Genomic DNA, 16,635 nt, shown 5'->3' on the forward strand with positions numbered 1-16,635 from the left:
CCTCCATGGGATAGAGCTTGAGGGAGAAGGCCCGTGGAGAACCAGCCTATCAGAAGACGGCAGCTAAAGTCCAGGATGTTGAAAATCTCAGCCACAGGCTTTGAGTCCAGCTACGGGATGGGGCTCAGGTGGCTGGGACACTCTTGGAGGATATTCTGGGACAGCCTGTGTTCAGGGGTTGTCAGGCTAAGGGCCTCAAGGTAGGCCTTTACATGGTCATGGGCAGAAGAAGGAAGTCAGCAATCCTGGGAAGCTAAGCAGGCCTACATTAGGGTGTCAGCCTCCTGTACAGCTAGGGGACCAGGCCTCACAGGTCTTTGAGGTGTCTCTAAGGAAGGACAATCACAGTGGAGTCAAATGGAGACCAGGCCCTGGACCTTCCCAGACACCATTCCCAGTCCTTGGCTGACAGAAGCTAGGATTTCAGTGCCCCTAAAGACCCCCCTTCACTTTCCAGGGCCTGTCCACACAATTGACACAAGGGGCTGCCACTTCTACCCAGGTATCTGTCACCTTTGCTGTGTCATATATTGGGCAACCCTCCAGCAGAGTGGTCAGCTCACCCAGCGCTCTCTGTGGCCATGGTTCTCATAAGGAGGAGCCCAGAGTAGGGTTCCTGTGTTACAGGGGTACAAACTTAAGTTTGGACGCTGGTAAATACATTCCCTGCTCCTGCAGCTCTGAGGTGGGGCAGCGAGATGGTAACTGAGCACTGTCCCCAAAGCCACATGTTCTCACTGGGCACAGTGTGTCCCGGATGACGGAAAGGCACTGAAGAAACAGCCTTCCTTCGCCTCTGCCGGCAGTTCTCCAATGGAGCATGCGCACTATGTCTGCAAAGCATCAGCTTTAGGGCCTGGCGTCAGCCAGTCAGCAGGATGGTGACCAGAGCCCTCACATGCTCTATAAGCCTGAGACTTGAATGTGACTTCTCCCTGGGGACCGTGCCCGACTCTTCCCACGTTTACGTTTGGGTCATCTCAGTTTGCACCTGCCTGGGTAACTTCCACAACCTAGCACGTGTAACTCTGGAAACTTAGTGACTCCTGAAAACACAGACTCATGATGACTCTGTGAGTTGACAATGTTGTTTCCTCAAAAAAGCCTGATTGGGAGGAACTGGCTGGGAGACACTCAGTAACAAACCCTTCAGGCACCGGCCCCGGGCGCAATAAGTGTCCTGACTCATATCCCGTGTCTGGTGCCTTGAATGTGTAGAGTATGCATGCAAATGGACCTGTGTATCTGTGCATATGGCATATATGTGAGTGAACATATACACAGCATGAGTATGGATGTACTATGAACATGTATGTGCTGTGAACATGTATGTAAGTTTGTATGTATGTTGCTGTACAGGACTGTCTTTTGAGCCAAACTGCCACCATCTTCAGTAGTTTGGCTGAGCCTGCTCACAAAAGGTCAGCTGGCTTGTTGACTGTTGGCTTCCCTCAAGGAAGGAAGGGTGGGAGGAGTCATGGTACCTGCCCCTGAGTATACAGCCACCCCTCCAACCAGACGCGTGCAGTTCTGCCTAATGACACGTGGTCTCAGGTGGGCTGGCTGTGGCCGGAGACCAGTGCTGAGGACCTCAAATGTACCATGCCTTTTCTTCATCTCTAAGGGATCTAGAAGGTTCTATGAACTGGATATCCTCCACCTGGGCAGGGTGGTAGGTCAGTGACAAGGACTGTGCTTTCTATAGCATTACACACAGCTGAGGCCTGGTCTCCAGCCACACCCAGCCCGTCTGTGGCAGTACCGGCCCCATCCCCACACTGGATATTGGACAGATCTGGGCTCCAGGGCTCGGCTCCAGTAGGGCTTTACTTTCCAGGCCACGGTAGCTGGACAGTGACCACCAGGCAGAGGACAGGGGCTCTGGGGAAGGCAAGCCCATGAGGCTTCCTTAGACACAGGAAAGAACAGGGTGGACTGATCTCAGCCCTGACCTACTGCCCATCTCCCTTTATCCTGGCCAGGCTGCAACAGCCAGTGGCTCACCTCCTTAGGGGAAAAGTGAGGTGAAAGGTCCACACTTTCTGAGGCTTTCGAGGGAAATGGTGTTTCTGAATGCTGACACACGTGGGCTCTTGTCACTACCGCTATCCCAGGGAGCCAGTCAGCAACAGAGAGGGACTGCCATTCTCCCCCCATCCTCTGTGGCAAAACCAGTGATGGGGTCACCAAGGGTATCCAGGCAGGAAGAACCAGGAAGGCTAAGAGACAGCACAGGAGGGGCCTGTGCAGGGAGGGGCCTAGCAGGGGGCCTATGTGGTAAAGGTGGAGATGGTTGGGACATCTCCAGTGTATAGATGATGGAGGAGAGGGCAAAATGGTAGGATTAGGATATCCGATGAAGGAGGGAGGGGGAGGGGGACCTGGAGGAGGCACTGGGCCAAGGCTGGACTCAAAGTCAGGCGCTTCTGGGTCAGTCCTAGGTGAACAGCCACTGTTAGAACATTCACACACACACACACACACACACACAAAACCAGCTCAAGAAGAGGACATGAGATAGGCAGAGACAGTTGGAACATTTCATGTTAAGCACCTTGTAGAGTGAAGGTGATGTGTTCTCATAGAAATTATAAATAATGAAAAATAAGTATTTAGAAAAAGAAGTGCAGAACCCACAGTGGGTGGCCAGGGGATTCTTTGGTTAAGCAGCAGGTAAGGCCCAGGGTCTGGGTTCGTTAAAACCCTCCGAGGTCATCTGCCAGGAAGGCCAACAGGTAGCGGCTGACATGCCTGTCAATGATGACAGGTGAGAAGGCAAGGATGCGACGGGTCCCAGGAAGCACTTTGGGGTCTAGAAGACAAAGGGGAGAAATGATAACCCAAGGACCAGCCATGAGGGGGGACTCGGTTCTGGGAGAGCTGGAGCAGGCTGGACATTGGCCCTGTCTTTACCCCTACTCACACGTGGTCTTCACTTTTGGGTTTAAAGGTCAGAACTGGGTCTGACCCCAGAGCCCACTAGCTCCTGCCCGGGTGACCCCCAAGCCTTCAGGGTGACCCCCAAGCCTTCAGTGCATAAGGCTGTGTGAGCCCATAGCCCAAAGGTCCTCCCAGATGCCAGACTCAGGCATCGCAGGGCAGGGGAGTAGAGCAGGCAAGGCTAGCTGCAAGCTGCAGGCCTCTACATGGGTTTAGGCTTTTAAGGCCACAGGTGGGGAGACCAAGTCTCCCGAGAGAGGACGCCAAGATGATAGACATGGCAGGGCTCTCCAACTCTCAGCTCTGTGGCTGCCCACGACACTGATGAGCCTTCACCGTCCAATTCCCACAGTCTGCTTAGAGCGTTGGGGGCCTGCACTCACCTGGAGGGCAGCAGTAGAGGAGGAGGGCCAGGCCTGCCGCCAGGCCTAGGCCTGCCAGGAAGCTCATGGGTCCTGGGGAGAAAGGAGTGTGAATGGCCTGTAGCAGTGGCTGAGGACTACAGGGGGGCCTGTCCCCCAACAGAAAGCCAGGAATAGAACCCGATGTGGGATGGAGAAGCCCATGGGACACAGACAGAGCCCTGAGGGAAAAGGGAAAGAAAAGGAGGTGGCGGGGCGTTACCCCTGTCACTCAGCTCACGGCTCTCGCTGCCCCAGTCCAGCTCTCTGCAATCTGAATTTTCTGGAAACAAAATGACAGAGCATGATTAGTAGAGGGCGAGCTGAGAGCGGGGTTGTCCCCCAGGGAAGCCCAAGGCGGCGCCTCTGCCTCCTGAAGGTGCTGGGCTCACACGTTTCTTCATGGCACTGGTGCCCTGGGCAGGCCCAGTTGGTCCAGTTTCTAGGATATCATAGGTGTGGAGTAGGCTACTGTGTCCTCTTGGCCACATGTCATCAAATGCAGGACAAATATCCACTATCAAGAGCCACCTGCTAGCATCATAGGGACTGTCATGGCAGGCAGAGGAGGCCAGAGCTTTTCCCTAGACTTCCCCACGGGGTTAGCAGACAGATGACATGCCACACAGACCCTGGGGCACCCACGGACCACAGAAACTGCTTCACTTCCAGTAGGGACATGGCTTGGATCCAGCTGGGTTCTAAATAAAGCCCAGGGAAGCAATTTTCGTAGAGATGAGGGAGAAAGCCAATTCAGTCTGTCCTCAACTGTTCCCACTGTGCCATGTGAGGTCTGGGGAAGACTCCTCGGGATCAAAGACACCAGCCCAGAGTCCCAGCTGAGAGCACAGACAGAGTCACCTCATCTGTCTGTCTGGAGCAGCAGAGCCTCCTCTCAGGTCCCTAAGCACAGAACCTTGGAGCTGAGCCGCCACACTGGCCTTACTGTGAACGTCCAGGTCCTAGCAGCTCCAGTGATCCCAGACCTTTGGACCTACCTGTCACCTAGAGCTCTGAGATCACACTGTCACCAACCACTCACACCTATACCCAAGGATGCCCTACAGAAACCCCACATGAGCAGACCAGTGGATACAAAAGGTAGACACAGCCTTGGGGTCTACGCGAGCTTGGTAACTCCCCGTTGGGATGACCAAGGAGCAGCACGGGGCTGTGAGAAGGAAGCTGCTATGGACTAGGAAATGAAGACACAGACATGGTAAACAAGGGGTCAGACAGGATACATGGAGCACTGGCTTCTGTATGAAAACTGACACGGGGGAGGGGAGCGACAGAGAGGGAGAAAGGACAGAGGGAGAGACAGACTGATATGCCAGCCTGTGTTATTCTCCCTGGGTGGTCTCTGAGGACGACCGGGGAAGGAAGAGAAGCCCAGGGGAAGGAAGAGAAACCCAGGTTGAGCTGCTGCAGACTCAGATGGGCCCTGAAGACTACCATGCTGCTCGCAGTTGGCGCCCTCCCTGGTGAGTGTGAGGTGCTGCAGGTAGGGATGTGGGGGAGGGACTTACGAAGAGCGTGGCGGCTGGGCAGGTTGCTGTGCAGGGGCTGGGCATGGATGTACAGCGCTCGGTAGAATTCCTGGCAGTGCCGCTCCCCACGCTGCTGCAGGTGGCTCAGAAGATCACAGAGCCGCACACGCAGGGACGCCTTGGGGTTCCGGAACTGGGGGCAGAAGAAAGGGTGGGCTGAAGGGGGGCAGCTGTGAGGTAGTCCCCTCGGAACCCCAGCCTCAGTACCACAGACCTCAGAACCCTCTCAATCTCTCACACCACCCGTGTGGCATCCAACACTGGAGTACTTAGTTGCCGACTAAGTCTCGGTTAATCCTTGTGTCTCCAGGGCTACAGGCTGGGAGAGGTCACCAAGGAAGCAGGGTGTGGGGGACATCACCCTAAGTAATGACACTCGGTGTAGCTTCTTCCCATGTGGCCTCAGTGAGTCACTTCAACCCCCTGAGACACAGTTTTCATAAAAAGGAAATAATCCCCCGTGGTGGGTGGTTACAGAGAGCGAATGGTAGCATCCGTGACAGTTGCTCTTACTTTTCAAACTGTGGGAACAAGAGTCTAGTATTTCAAAAATCAGTTAAGAACAGTTTCTTCTGATGAGGTTGTGAAGGTCAGTGGCACTGAGTCCAGAACCGGGAGGCTGTGGTCTGTGCTGCCTCCTGGTGGCTACAGCTGAAAACTAACCAGAGATAAGGGGAGCATTAGGGCCTCTAAGAAGCGAGTTCCCCCTTTGAGGTATAAGCTCTGAAGTTTATGTATTTCTTATTGCAACAATGAGACAAATTTGAGCCTGTTACTTTTTAAAATCACTGGGTGGCTCACACTAAGTGTCTAAGTTGACACAAAGCCAGGGGACTGTATCTAAAGTGCTATCTCCAGCAGAACAGTCATGGTGTCTGTGCTGTGATGCCTCTCAGGCCTCAGTAGTCCCTTCTGTCAAATGGCGTGATGACTTCAACTATTTGTAGGACTGTGGGTAAGAACTAGAGATGACCCAGAGAGAGTGTGCTATTCACCTGGATCAGGGGAACCAGGTCACATTCCAGTCTCTGAGTCAAGTGGATAGCATGCTTCTTCCACAGATGCTGAATCTCCCAGTGGGACCAGTCTCCCTCAAGCCTGCTGAGCAGGCAGGCCAGGCCTGGCTGCGGGATGAGGTCAGCTTCCCCTGCCCACCTATCACAGGCTGGGTCCTTTGGCCTTACAAATGCAAGGAAGATTGACGAGCAAAAGACAGTCTTTTCATACTTTGACCTCTGGATAAGCCACGGTGTGGTTCCAGGGTAGCAATAGGTCCAGACTTTTGGTGTGTGTGTGTGTGTGTGTGTGTGTAGAGGCTGTCATCTGTGTGTGTCTGTGATGCACAATTGATAAAAACTCAGAGACAGATATTGGAGTTTAATCTGAAGATCTGAAAAGCAAAGCAGCCAACCACTGGCTCTTACCTCTACCTCAGTTCAAGATGGCGATCCTGCCTCCAGGAATTTCAGAATGAGACTGTGTGTGAGAGCTGTCTCCTCCTGCCTTATATTCCTCTCTAGTGCTGGGATTAAAGACATGCACTGCCTGATTTCTATAGCAAACTAGTGTGGCTACTGGGATTAAAGGTGTGTGTCAACACTGCCTAGTCTGTAAGGCTGATCAGTGTATCTGTTTTACTCTCTGATCTTCAGGCAAGCTTTATTTATTAAAATACAAATGAAATATCACTACATGTTTGTGTGTGTGTGTCTACATGTGTGTAGGATGTGTATGTGGTGTGTCTACATATATGTGGGGTGTGTCTGTATGTGTGTATATGGTATAGGGGTGTATGTGTGTATATGTGAGGTGTGGGTGGGTGTGGATGAGTGTGTGTTTGTGTCTGTGTGTGTGAGTACACATGTGGTGTGTGTGTGTGCGTGCACGTGTGTGTCTATGTGCTTGTGGGTAGGTGCCCACCCATGGTGCATGTAGAGGCCAGAGGTTGATATCAGGATGCTTTCCTCAATGGCTCTGCACCTTACTATTTTGAGACAGCATCTCTCATTGAACCTGGAGTTCACAATTTGGCTAAACTGGTTAGCCAGCAAGCCCCTGGGCTCTATGTCTCTGTGTCTGCTGCACTTACAGGTTTGGGATCCAAACTCAAGTCCATGTATTCACACAGAAAGCATTTTACCAACTCCAGATCCATTGGCCCAATTCCAGATCCAGATTTCTGATCCCTCCTTCCTCTGCCCTCCTTTTATTCTTATGTTGTTGTGTGTTCTAATTTTATGTCAACCTGACACAGACTAGAGTCATCTGAGAAGAGGGAACCCTAACTGAGAAAATACTTCTGTAAGATTGGGCTGTAAGATAAGCCTGTGGAGCAATGATGGGGGAGGGCCCTGCCATCCCTGGGCATGTGGTCCTGGGTTCTATAAGAAAGCAGGCTGAGCAAGCCATGAAAAGCAAGCCAGTAAGCAGCATCCCTCCAGGGCCTCTGCATCAGCTCCTGCCTCCAGGATCCTGCCCTGTTTGGGTTCCTGTTCTAACTTCCTTCAGCTATGGATGTGGAAACATAAGCCAAATAAACCCTTTCCTCCCCAGACTGCTTTTGGTCATGGTGTTTACCACAGCAAGAACATCTCTATCTAAGACACTGTGCATCACCTCCTGCAAATCTTCTCATAACTCTGGAAGGGCCAGCCACCACAGGACCATCTGGAAAAACTGAGGCATCAGACCTGATGACAGGAGGCCACTTGCAGCTGCCAAGTGCAGCTGTGACTCCCATTCCTGAGATGGTGCAGGAGGCCCTTCTGTCTATGTGTTGCTTTTATTCGTTAATGAATAAAGAAACTGGCCTCCCATTATAGTGCAGAGTAGAGCTAGGCAGGGGTGGGGGAGAACAGGACTAAACTGAATGCTGGGAGAAAGAAGGCAGAGTCAAGGGAGACACCGCCATGTAGCCCCATGGGAGACAGACGCTAGAAATTTACCCAGTAAGCCACAGCCTCGTGGCAATACACAAATTAATGGAGATGGGTTAATTTAAGATATGTTAGCCAGAAATACGCTAGAGTCATTGGCCAAGCAGTGTTTTAAATAATATAGTTTCTGTGGGATTATTTCGGGTCTGAGCTGCTGGGCGGCTGGGAAACAAACAAGCAGCCTCTTACTACACTAAAACAATTCAAGGCCTATGCCAGCTTCTCCCAGCTCAGAGAGGGGTGTTGCAAGATATCTGATTATACTGTGTTAAGGTGTGTCACTGTTACTGGTTTTTAAAAAAGTTAAATGTCCAATAGCTGGGCAGGAGGTATAGGTGGGACTTGCGGACAGAGAGAGCTCTGGAAAGAAGAAAGGGAGAGTGGCCAGTCAGACACAGAGAAAGCAGGACATGCAGGAGAGGTAAAAGCTATAAGTACATGGCAGCATGTAGATTAATAGAAATGGGTTTAAGTTATAAGAGGTAGTTAGGAACAAGCCTAAGCTAAGGCCGAGCTTTCGTAATTAACAAAAGTCTCTGTGTCGTTATTTGAGACCTGACTAGAGGGAGAGAGAAAAACCTGTTGTTACAGAGGGGGCATGCCCAAGTGGCTACCCTGGCCCCGCTCACCCCTCAGCACCTTTTCCGCCTCTTTGTTGGTAAGGATTTGTGGGTAGTAGCGGTTCAGCTGGAGGATGATCCTGTCCACTTGTTGCTCGCTCAGGCGACCCTGTCCGGTCAAGAAAGGTGTGTCTTGTACCAGCCGGTCACAGTAGGTCTGATCTGGAACACATATGGATAGCATGGGTGAGCCAGCGCAGCCTCAAGAGGCACCAAATACGGCGTCCTTGGTGCTGACCACAGGAGGGCCACTCCTGCTGGAAGGGCAGCAGTCTCTCTGGAGGGTGCAGCTACAATTCTCTCTCGTATTAACCACAATGAAGAAATCTACAGATACACATAAAATAAATAAGAGAATCAAAATGTTACCACAAAACATTAACTAAACACAAAGGGAATCAGCAAAGGTAGAAACAAAGGCTGCAAAAGCTAAAAGACCTACAAAATACAGATAGCAGAGACAAATCTTTCATTTTCAGCAATTACTTTAAATGTAAATAGGATAAATTCTCTAATCAAAAGGCAAAGATTGGCAGAATGGCCTTAAAAACATATGTTCCACTCTTTCTGGTCTTGGCTCCAAGGTGACCAAAAGAAGAAAAAAACAGCAGTCATGCCAAAAAGAGTTGTGGCTGTGTGCGGTCAATTTGCTGCATGAACTGAACCTGGTACATGCCCAAGGACAAGGCCATTAAGAAGTTCGTCATTTGAAACCAGTAGAGGCCGCTGCTGTCAGACGCTAATCTGAAACTTTGACGCCTGTGTGCTTCCCAAACTCTGTGTCAAGCTGCATTACTGCGTGAGCTGTGCTATTCATAGCAAGGTGGTCGGGAATCGATCTCACGAAGCCTTCAAGGACCAAATACCCCCACCCCGATTTAGACCTGCTGGTGCTACACCCCATTCTTTGTGTAAAGAAGCAGCTTTGTGAAGACAGAAGAAAGAAAACTCCTTGGAAAAATAAAATGTGACATATACTTAAAAAAATGCTCCAACTAAATACCGACAAGACGCTCACTAAAGACCTAAAGACACAAACAGGTTGAAAGTAAAGTGAGGAAAAAGACAGCCCACCTAGGCGTGTCCAACCCTTTGACACTTCAACATGGGAAGTTGTCATCTACAAACATCATGTTCAAGAACAATTTCCTAGTGTGAAGTCAGCTTGCAGTTTTGTGTTGGGCTACAGTCACAGCTGTCCTCAGCCAGCCACATGTGGTCACAGGCAGCAGGTTGAACACACTTGATTGTAAACATAAACCAGACCAGAACACGGTGGTTGGATTAAAATTAGACTAAATAGACTTTAAGTCAAAATTGGTGCAAGGGATTAAAGGACAAACAGCATATGTGGTTTAAGGTTAAGTCATCAAGAATATGTAACAACTATAAACACCTGCACCAAGTAGCAGAGCCCCAATGGGGAAATATCGATGGAACTGAAGGGAGAAACAGACAGCTCTATGATATTTAAAGATGTTCATATACCACTTTAAACAACAGACCAGCCGGGCAGTGGTGGCTCACGCCTTTAATCCCAGCACTTGGGAGGCAGAGGCAGGCGGATCTCTGTGAGTTCGAGACCAGCCTGGTCCACAGAGCTAGTTCCAGGACAGACTCCAAAGCCACAGAGAAACCCTGTCTCGAAAAACCAAAAAAAAACCAAAAAACAAAAACAAAAACAACAGACCAGACAACTAGATAAAAGATCAATAAGGAAATGGAAGACTTGAACAGTTATCTAAACTGTACCTGAAAGTCATACACAGAAAACACTACCCAGTAATAAAACACACTTTTCCCAAGTGCACATGGAACATACTCTCGATCACAAAACATGCAGATCTTCTGTGAGTTCGAGACCAGCCTGGTCTACAGAGCTAGTTCCAGGACAGGCTCCAAAGCCACAAAGAAACCCTGTCTCGAAAAACCAAAAAAAAAAAAAACACAACCAAAACATGCAGATCTTAAGCCACAAATAAGTCTCAAAATATTTAAAAGCATTTCTTTTTAGATCACATGACATGAAGCTAGAAATTGATACAATCAGAGCTTACAAATCTGTAGGGATTAATACAGTTGTTCTCAACCTTCCTAATGCTGTGACCCTTTTGATACAGGTTCTCATATTGTGAACACCCCAACCATAAAATTATTTTCACTGCTACTTCATAATTGCAATTTTGCTACTGTTATGAATAGTAATATAGATATCTGTGTTTTCTGATGGTCTCAGGTGACATCTGTGAAAGGGTCATTCAACCCTCAAAGGGGTCACAACCCACAGATTGAGAACCACTGAACTAACAGGTCAAAATGTGGTGAGGGAGGGCCTTCTGTCTATGTATTGCTTTTATTGGTTAATGAATAAAGAAACTGGCTTGGCCTATAGCATGGGAGGAGGAAGGCAGAGTTAGAGAGAAGCTATGGAGACACTAGAGGTAGACGCTGGGAACTTTACCCAGTAAGCCACAGCCACGTGGTGATATACAGATTAACAGAAATTGGTTAAATTAATATAAGAGTTAGCCAATAAGAAGCAATAGAACTAATGGGCCAAGCAATGATTTAATTAATACAGTTTCTGTGTGATCATTTGGGAACCAACAAGCAGCCCTTCTCCAACAAAAATGAAACGACAAAATACATTGAAAGCAACTGGAGTCAAATGAGAAACAAACACACCAAGACCCAAGGAATGGAGCAAGCATACCTCTGAGAGGGAGAAGCAACAGCCATAATAAATTCACACAGCTTACAAAGAGAGAGCTTAGGTCAGGTGTGGCACATGCTTTAATCCTACCACTCTGGAGGCAGAATCATGTTGATTTCTATGGGTTTGAGGGCACCTTGATCTATGTAGAGTCTGGGCTAACTGGAGTTACATAGTACATAGTGAAACCTTGTCAAAAAAAAAGTTAGCATTAATGGCTAACTCACCAACTTTAAAAAAGAAAAAAGGCAACTAAATTGGAAGGGAAGGAGGAAGGGACTAGAACAACTAGACAAGCCAAACAGAGCTAACAGAAAGAAGGGAATAGCCAATTAGAGTGAAGACAACCTCAAGAACATTTTTAAAAGAGAAAAATCAACAAAACCAAAGTTTATTCACTGAAATGGTCAACAAAATTAGGAGATATTTAAACAGACTGACAAAATGACTCTAATTACTAACATCAGAAATGATAACAGGGTGGCCAAGAATGGTAATATACATCTATAGGTTTAGCATTTGGAATGCTGAGGCAGGAGGATTATAAGTTCAAGGCAAGTCTAGGCTACATAATGTGAGACCAAAACAAACAAAGAGGCCAGGAAGAAGAGCTGTGCACAGGTGTGGAAACCTGAGCTCAGTTCCTCTGCACTCACCCAAACCCAGGAATATCAGCATATTCCTGAAATCCCAGCACTGAGAAGCCTAAGACAGGCAGATCCCTAGAGCTCACCAGACAGGGAGTCTAGCTGAACTGGTAGATAGTAGGGACCCTGCCTCTTAAACTAAGGTGGGCACAGGGGAATCCCCAGCAGCTCATGTGCTGCTAGCCTGGCATACATTCAGTGAGCAAGAGAAGGCAGACCCTGTCTCAAACAAAGCAGAAGGTGAAGACCAACACCTGAGGCTACCCTCTGACTTCCATGTGTGTTATGGCATGTGCTCACTCTCACACACACATGCAAACACTTCACAGGATGGGGATGGAAAGATGAGCGAGGCTATATAGAAGGACTCCAACTTCAGAGTCTGCTTGGGCAACTTAGTGAGGCCCTGTGTCAAAATAAAAATTTTAAAGATACATTTCAGTGGTGTCCTTCCTAGCATGCACAAGGTCCTGGGTTTGGGCCTCAGTACTGGAAAGGATAAATAGAGACATGAAAAGATGTGGAGGAGCCTTAAACACACATCATTGAGTGAAAGAGCCTGTCTGAAAAAGCCTTATTGTTCTAACTACACCACACTGCATAAAAGGCAATACCAAGGAGACAATAAAATCAGGGGTTGCCAGGCATGAGGAGGAAGGGAGGGATGAGTAAGCAGGGTACAGGGGAGGGTTAGGCAGTGAAACTATTCTGTATAATGGCATAAAGCATTTGTCAAAGCCCACTGAACATCCAACACAAGGAGGAAATGCTAGTGCAGATTCTGGGCTTCGGCTAACAATAACAAAATGATAGAAAATGGTAATCATATGAGGGATGGAAGGGGAGTCCATTTCCTCAATCTCTGCACTATCTGCTCAATCAACTGTCCCCCCAAAAAGGCCAGGCAGTATACACCCAGGCAGTATACATACATAGGCAGTATACACCCAGGCAGTATACACCCAGGTAGTATACACATAGGCAGTATGCACCCAGGCAGTATGCACCCAGGCACTATAGGCCTAGGTAGTATACACACAGGCAGTATACACCCAGGCACTATAAGCCCAGGCAGTATGCACCCAGGCAGCATGCACCCAGGCAGTATGCACCCAGGCAGCATGCACCCAGGCAGCATGCACCCAGGCAGCATGCACCCAGGCAGCATGCACCCAGGCAGTATACACTTGCACTCCTAGCTACTAGAAAGGGTGTGGCAGCCTGAACAACAAAGAGAGACTTTGGCTCAAAGTAAATTCAACTAACAAGTAAAGTCTATTAAGAAAACTTATTTGGAAATTTCCATTGTTGATGTTTATTCAAAAAATTGGGGCAGTAGGGGGAGTCATGGAAAGCAGAGCAACCCTGAGTAGGAATGCATTGAGAAGGAGCCCAGAGGATCTTCCCTCACACCTCTGGTCCCCCTCCTGGCTGGTCTGTCTTCTGACTCCTGCACCCTCCCATCCCGGACGGTGGCTGTGGGGAGTCATTTCTACCCAGGTGGGCATAGCCTAAGAGCATGTCCACCCTCTGCCAGGAACTTGGGGGTATTTTCCAGGGGTTCACAGTGTAACAGTGGGGGCTGCCTTCACCAAAGACCCCACAAACACATCCTCAGCCCAGGAGCCTTCTCTCAGAGGCTAGGGCTAGGGTTGTCCTGGTTGACAGTCATTGCTCCCCCAAGGCCCAATCATCAGCCATTCCATCCCTGTCTGAAGCCATCAGCGCCACGCCACCATGGCTGCTGGGGACTGGGAATATTGATAGAGCCCCTGAAATCTGTGTAGAAGACAGACTTACCAACAGCCCAGGGACACCCAGTAATTTGCCATATTACCAGGTGCCTTAGGTGGGGGCTCCAACGCCTGCAGCATCTCATTAACGAGTTCAGATGAACACTGAGCTGACTCAAAAAACAATCCACAGGCCAGGCATTTTCTGGTTCTATTTACACCTCCTTATAACCTCCATCCTCCCACTGGCTCTACAACTTCCACCCTTTAAGATAGGGAAATGAAGGTGTGGTAAACTTACAAAACTGCAGTTAGCATGGAGGTGACGCTGGGGCTGCCTGTAGACACCCTTGGTACATTCTGTTCTGTCACTAACATATGGATCACTGTGAATTCAGGGGTCTGCTGTCCCCACACTGTGCCAATGTGTACAGGGCTGAACACACAGTAGGCACTCACTGAAGAGTTCTGGAATGAATGGGCTCCAGTCCAAGGTCCAAAGGCGCGGTCTACCGGTAGATAGAGGCCAGAGCCTCATAGCGGCCTCCTCCCACCCTGAGAGCCGCTAGTTAGCCAAGATGGGACTCTACTGCCCACAAGTCATGAGTCACAGGAGCCCTGAGTCACCTGCCATGGGTGGCCCAGCCCAGGGGCTGAAGCCAGCTGCACCAGAGCAAGGCATTTCCTGTGTTTCCTGTAGCTCTTGTAAACTATGCATGCAACCACATACAGGCAGCCACTGGGTATCATGGAGACTCAAGCAAGGCTCTGCCTGGATACCAGGCCCCTGTAAACAAGGCCTGGAATGCCTTTACTAGATGAAAGCAGATGGACCGCTCTGTGCAGAATCCATGGGCCTTTGCCTGTATTTCCCCTCCCTGCCAGCTGGTACGACGAGTATGGCCCTTCACATCATCTTGAACTTGTGCAGCTCAGACTGAAGTCCTTACTCTGGCATTTGGGACCCTGAAGCTGCGGGCCCACAAGCCCTTACTCTGCCATAGGGGTCCCAAAGCCTTCTTGTTTGCAGCTCACAACCACAGAATCAGGACCCAGGCAGTAGGCTGAGAAAACCTGGTTGATTCATGCCCAGCATATTTAACCCCCTTCTGAGAATTCACTGTCCTGGGGTCTACAACTTGGGCATCAACTCCCCCTGAATCTCTTTCAGAAGCTCTTGTCATCACTGCATGGGTGACCTGTTCTGTGAAGACACAACTCTCAGTGTTCTATAGCCATCAACACACACACACACACACACACACGGGGGGGAGGGGGGGAGCAAAGATTAATCTGTATGGCAGGCCCCCCAGCAGGTGCACTAGGACCACAGAACAATGGATCCGGATCTGTGGCCCCAGGGCTGCCCACCCAATCCTCTCAGGCTCTGTTCTACAGTCTCCATCTCCCACCAGAAAAAGGAAAGGCGATGAGGTGTCAAAAAGCCAGCAAGTAGATGGGAAAGAGAAAAAGTGTTTGTCATTGCCACCAGCCACAGGCTGGCTGTGTCCTCCCAGCAAAAAGACACCCCATTCTCTACCCCAGTCCCACCTGTTCTCCTAGAGGTGGGATACCTCATTTTCTACCGGTACCCTATCTTTGCAGTGGGCCCTTGGAGACCAACACAGTTGAGATCTGTCCCACACATCCTAATGAACTTCCTAAAGGATCTGGAAAACAAGAGGCAGGGCAGGGCCCAGCATGAATGTTGAGACCAGGCCCCTCCATTCTGCTCCTACCACTGACCAGCAGAGTGGTCTGGGGACACTTACCCAGCCTCAGATTTTATCTCTCCATCCCTAAACAGGTATAATATTCCTTATGTCTCCACAAGGACATTCTGAATAAGACTGCATATTAGGGACACAAGCAGGGCTCCATACATAGGTGGTGCTCAGAACTTGCAGCCCCAAACAAAAAGGGCCTGGAGGGATGACAAAGGAGAGCGTGGTAGTTGGGGTTTCCTCTAGTCTGTTTACAAAGTCATCAGGTTCCAGCACATAAGGTCTTATTTTTGTGCACCACCAATTCTGACTACAGTTTAGAGAGCCTTGGGTACTTCTGGGGTTACCCTGACTCCCTGGGCCATCCCAGGTGACCTCTGCCACAAGAAGCATAAGAGTTAGACTCCCAGAAACAAAAGTGCAGCATTTGGGAGCCACCACATTCCCGGGCTCTCTGCCAGAGGGGGGTCCCTCGCTGACTCATCCCCACGGCATTCTTTTACAGGCAAAACTCAGCACAGCAATGTCACTGTGTCTGGCTGGGGTCAGAAATAAAGTGGGTGAGTCCCCGGAGCAAATTGTTGGCTCCGAATTCACTAGAACCATCTAGAGTAAGGGATGTAGCAGGAGTCTCGCAGGCACCCGAGCAAGCGGGAAGCACGGGCGTCTCACTGGTACCACAAGCTGCCCTGGAGCGCAGAGCCGGTCCCGCCTCCGTGGGGGTGAGTGCCATCGCCGACCGCTCTAGAGTCTCGGCAGACTGGCGGTGAGCACCATTACCCTCTCTCAGACCCAGCCCGGCCCGGGACACCGCCCCGCTCCGCAGGTGCAGCCGGTGCCGTGCACCCTGCGGGCGCTCACCTGCTGCTCTGTTTCCTCCGCCCGCGACGGCCCCCCACTCCGCACCCGACACCCCCGGCGTCCCCGGCCCGCCGCGCAGAGCCCGGGACACCCCGCCACCGCGCGCCGCTACGCCCGAGTCGTCGGTGCCAGCTAACACCAAGGTCACTCGGCTCCCGTCGCCCGCCTGGCCCTGCGCCCACCTGTCATGGCGGAGGACACGGCGTCGCCCCACGGTCCTCGGCTGTCCGCCGCCCGGCCCGACGGCTCCGGTGATCGCCGCTGCAGGCCGGGCCTTAAGTCCCGCCTTTACCCTCTGGGCCCCGCCCAGCTACGGCGACAACGTCTCCAGTCTCAAGCCCTTCCCTCCAACTAGCCACGCCCCTTCTCCGTGCCGAGCTCTGGGGCTGCGTCAGCAGTGGGCGGGGCCGGGACGCTAAACACTGTCCGCTACTATAAACCACGCCCCTCACCGAAACCCGCCCCCTGTCATCCTAGACTCAGGCTTCCCCCGGGTGTTCCGAACTGCGC

At 50.5% G+C, this 16,635-nt stretch overlaps 1 protein-coding gene across 2 annotated transcripts; it reads right to left on the reverse strand.

Moving 5' to 3' along the window:
* Positions 1-2,532: 2,532 nt before the first annotated feature.
* Card19 (caspase recruitment domain family member 19) lies at positions 2,533-16,429 on the reverse strand. 2 transcript variants are annotated; one of them, XM_057787524.1, is made up of 6 exons: positions 16,308-16,429; positions 8,467-8,609; positions 4,871-5,024; positions 3,565-3,624; positions 3,324-3,395; positions 2,533-2,812 (listed from the first exon to the last, which is right to left on the reverse strand). In XM_057787524.1, the coding sequence occupies exons 1-6, from the start codon at positions 16,312-16,314 to the stop codon at positions 2,697-2,699; spliced, it is 552 nt and encodes a 183-aa protein (XP_057643507.1). In that variant the 5' UTR covers positions 16,315-16,429; the 3' UTR covers positions 2,533-2,696. The 2 variants fall into 2 exon arrangements, with proteins under 2 accessions (XP_057643507.1, XP_057643508.1); XM_057787525.1 differs by lacking the exon at positions 3,565-3,624.
* Positions 16,430-16,635: the final 206 nt, after the last annotated feature.

Source organism: Chionomys nivalis, chromosome 13, assembly GCF_950005125.1.
Source record: "Chionomys nivalis chromosome 13, mChiNiv1.1, whole genome shotgun sequence".
Classification (NCBI taxonomy): Eukaryota; Metazoa; Chordata; class Mammalia; order Rodentia; family Cricetidae; genus Chionomys; species Chionomys nivalis.

Coding starts and splice junctions, on each gene's coding strand:
- Card19 (XM_057787524.1), bottom strand. Junction 5,025..8,466: donor CCAACAAAGAGGCGGAAAAG/GTGCTGAGGGGT, acceptor TTCTGCCCCCAG/TTCCGGAACCCCAAGGCGTC. Junction 3,625..4,870: donor GCCCAGCCGCCACGCTCTTC/GTAAGTCCCTCC, acceptor TTTTGTTTCCAG/AAAATTCAGATTGCAGAGAG.